The 4229-nt window shown below is 39.4% G+C and overlaps 1 protein-coding gene across 1 annotated transcript in view; it reads left to right on the top strand.

Moving 5' to 3' along the window:
• Positions 1-4229, top strand: part of LOC111669970 (N-acetyllactosaminide beta-1,3-N-acetylglucosaminyltransferase 3) — an 11288-nt gene extending 7059 nt beyond the window's left edge. Inside the window, exon 2 of the mRNA XM_023426487.2 lies at positions 2354-4229. Coding sequence (XP_023282255.1) covers positions 2354-3494 — 1141 coding nt within the window. The 3' untranslated portion in view covers positions 3495-4229. The remainder of the gene's footprint in view (positions 1-2353) is intronic.

The raw sequence follows: 4229 nt of genomic DNA, 5'->3' as shown, positions 1-4229 counted from the left end.
AACATGTCCATGGTTAATAAATACATTAAAAAATATATTTTTAAAAATTAAATTACATTCTTTAAATATTTAAATAACCCATTAAGGCAATACATAATATAATGAAATATTTTTTACAAAAAGTATCGAAATACATATTGGTATCGGTATCGAAACAGAAATTTGGTATCGTGACAACCCTAGCAGAAACACAGACTTGTGAAATTTGTGAACAAGGTAAATGTGGAAAAGCAAACACAGACAGTAGAGATAGAACCAAATAATGATGAAGATGACAGAGTGAGACAGACAGGGACTGATAGAGCAACACAAGAGGTTTATAAGAACACTGAGAAATCTCAGGAAACAAGGGTAAAAGACAAAAATTCACAAGGTAGTACATCAAGTGAGTTTAACCAAGAAGAGTCAAGTGAGACAAGTAGTGAAACTGCCAGCGGGAGGTATCCTACAAGAGAGAGGAAGACACCAGGTCACTTAAAGGACTTTGTAACTAGTAACAGTGATAGGGATGGGATTCATACTACTATTGATTACTGTTATAGAGCAATGTGTGGTGTCCCACATACATTTAAAGAAGCTATGGAGTCAGTTAACTCAAAACAGTGGACTAAAGCAATGGATGAAGAAATCCAGTCATTAAAGGAAAACAACGCATTTACTCTGACTACTCTGCCAAAGGGCAAGAAAACAGTGGGGGGTAAATGGGTTTATTCTGTAAAGACTGACATTGAAGGTAAAGACAAGTGCAAAGCAAGATTTGTGGCAAAGGGTTACAGTCAGAAGATGGGGATTGATTATGGTGAAACTTTCTCCCCAACAGCAAATTTGACAAGTGTAAGAGTACTGTTACAGAAAGCAGCACAGGAGAACCTGAAGTTCTTCCTGAAGTTCAACGCAAGCAAGGATGCGAAGCTCAACAGTTATATTAGCACACATTTAGTCCCATTATCTTTAAAAAAAAAAAATTGTGATTGGTTAAATAAACATTGCTCATTTTCATTTGCTTAAAGCAAAGTGAGACATTTTGAAAGGGGGCACTAGTAATGATTAACCTACAGGGGAAGTTTCACCTGACTCTTAAACCACCCTTGGCTTTACCGAGTTTTATAGTCTACAGAAGTTCCAGCTCATTGTTTAGCCGGCCGGCCCACAACGTTACTGTTTTGATTCATTCTCAAGACCAAAAGACCAAAAACAGACAGAGCTAAATCAGAGTGAATACTAGATTGAGACAGACCCCAAATGAATGATGAAATTGTTTAAGTTTCCACGTCCCACAATAGCTCCCAGCATTTTTAATAAAGCAACGTTTCGTTTAGAACAGGCAGAACAGGCAAGTTATAGACACAAACCAACAAATCCCTCAACCTAAACAATCATATAGGTCATTTTTCCAACCCTCTGATACGTCCCATAGGAGTGTCTCCTGAAATAGCGCTCCTACGGCGGCATGCGTACCGTACCTCGGTTGTTATGGTTACCATATTAAACACGCGAAACGTACCGAGAGCGGTGTACCCAACGTTGCCGTGGTTACTGTATTAACGGTCATGGCTTGGTTAGGTTTAGGCACAAAAACTGTTTTGTTGACCCAAACATCCACCCCAACGTCCTCCGGACTTTGTTGCTCTTCATACTACATCATCGCACTTTTCCCTTTGCTCCTGTCACAATTACTACGACCACTAGATGTTGCCTAACAACAAAATTTAACTACGGGTCGTAATAAGCTGCTGAACAAACGACCTGTGGGCTAGTTTTCCACAGGAGGACAGTCTCACACAAACACGTTCATCAGTGATTCTGCTCTGACTGGTCCAGCCTGAGAGCAGTTTGACTCTCGATCATGTAGATCACAATCTCCTGAGTGATGCATGAGTTTGTGTTTACATAATGCCTGTTCTAAGTTTGTGATGGTGATTTGACAGTGGCTGACGAAGATCTCTGGTAGATCGAAACATTGCTTTATTAAAATTGCTGGATGCTGCAGTGTGCAGGTCTTTTGTCTGACTTTTTTAGTACCTTCATGCACAACACTGGCCTTAAAAGTGTCCAAGATGAAATAGAAATTAAAACACAAAGGAGTTTTGGAATATGTGTGTGTGTGTGTGTGTTCATGCGTGTGTGTGTGTCCCATTCAGTTTTTATAGGAAAATTTGAAACATTAATGTAGGAAAACATCTTGAACATTCATGGCCCAAAGTGAAATTTGTTAGCAGACTGATATGGATTTGATTGTCCTTATCCTTAATTAATTTACCTGAACAATTAATTTATAATAGATATTATCAATTATTTTATGTGTGACTGAGATGTGTTGTTAATAAAGCTGTGTTTTATTTTTCCATTGCAGGGTCTCAAGCATGAAAAACAACAAAATAATAATATTCTTGGTAACAATATTTTTGTTGTTGGTCCTCCATCTCTATAAAGATTTTATTGAGACCAAACCCATCAACCTCCAGACAGATGTGAAAGAGGAGAACCGTCAAACAAGGCAACGCACCAAAAAGAAGTCCAATCTATACTCCTGGCCAAAATGTCAACAAAATATTTCAGCTGACAGCATCCCAGGCTTCAGCTCTCTTCCTGGTAATGTAAAAGATTTTCTCTACTATCGTCACTGTCGCCATTTTCCCATGCTACTGGATTTTCCTGACAAATGTGGAGGAGCTGATAAATCAGCAGAAGTCTTCCTTCTACTGGTCATCAAAAGCTCCCCCACGAACTATGACCGCCGAGAGGTGCTGCGCAAAACCTGGGCTCAAGAGAGGCTACACAATGGTGTGTGGATCCGGAGGATCTTCATCTCAGGAACGATGAATTCTGGTTTTGAGAAAGAAAGACTGAACAAACTACTTGAACTGGAGCAACGTGAGTACAGCGACATCCTCCAATGGGACTTTAGCGACACCTTCTACAACCTCACCTTGAAGCAAATACTCTTCCTGGAATGGATGGAAAGAAACTGTCCCAAAGCTCGCTTCCTGCTAAACGGTGATGATGATGTTTTTGCCAACACAGACAGCATGATCGAGTATCTCCAAAGCCTCGAGGACAATAATGGAAGCAAGCACCTCTTTACCGGCCATTTGATCCAGAATGTCGGGCCCATTAGATCATCAGGCAGCAAGTATTTTATCCCAGTACAGGTACAAGAGTCAGATTCATACCCCCCCTACTGTGGTGGCGGGGGCTTCCTGCTGTCTGGCCATACAGCTATGGTCATATACAATATGTCCCAGTCCACTACCATTCTTCCCATTGACGATGTTTATATGGGGATTTGTCTGGCTAAGGCAGGACTAGGTCCTTCTTCCCATATGGGTGTGAAGACCGCAGGACTGTACATCCCCTCCAGCAAACTAGATGAGTATAACCCTTGCTATTATAAAGACATTTTATTGGTACACAGATTCCTTCCACCTCAAATGTATCTTATGTGGAAGAGAATACATGATCCCAAGCTGCGATGTGGTCACCAAAATAAATGACTTTAGCAGCATAAAACTGCCACTTAACTGTGATGACTGTGCTTGTTGACCTGCACTTAGGCTGTGAGTGCAGGCACGACCTTCTTACTTGTGTCATGGCAAAAGGTTTGAACTGTTTTTCTACCAGTTTTTATGATGTGTGTAATGTAAGTACCATACAGCTGCAACAATAATTAACATCTTGACAAGGGTTGGGCTGACAGTGACCTAAAAGTCCATGTGAAACCGGTTCTGAACAGCGGTTGTTCATAAAATGTGCATGGTGAAGGTACGCGCTGTAGTGACTGCCATTCTAATTCCTCAGGTTTTTGTAAGACTAATGGTGTATTGTAATGTTATTTAATTGCATGCTTAAGTTCATATTTTTACAGTTTTCTTTTATTTATTTATTTTTTCCAGTATAGCCTGTATATTTGTGTTAGCACAATATGTTGAGAAAGAGATGAATGTTTTTGTGCCTTCGATCAACCAGAACCAAAAACAGGGTTTTCAGGATTTACATTTCTGTCCTGTCAAATATAACAATCCTAATCAGGTGTCAGTAGTAAGGAGTAAGGGTTCTCCAATAAAGGTTAGTATATGCTTTCAGGTGTGTATGTGTGTGTGTGTTTCAAACATTAGTCTAATGAATGCTTAAATCTATTTTATTTTCATTCTGCTAAGAGAATATGTAGAGTATTTTTGTGCTATTTTATTATTAAACATGTTTTAGATTTAAAAATTCTATAAAAGAAA

Source organism: Seriola lalandi, unplaced genomic scaffold (assembly GCF_002814215.2).
Source record: "Seriola lalandi dorsalis isolate HSWRI2012SDOR001 ecotype SW California unplaced genomic scaffold, Sedor1 jcf7180002054829, whole genome shotgun sequence".
Taxonomy (NCBI): domain Eukaryota; kingdom Metazoa; phylum Chordata; class Actinopteri; order Carangiformes; family Carangidae; genus Seriola; species Seriola lalandi.
The sequence above is the reverse complement of the archived record's forward strand: the minus strand, read 5'-3'. Positions and strand labels throughout refer to the sequence as shown.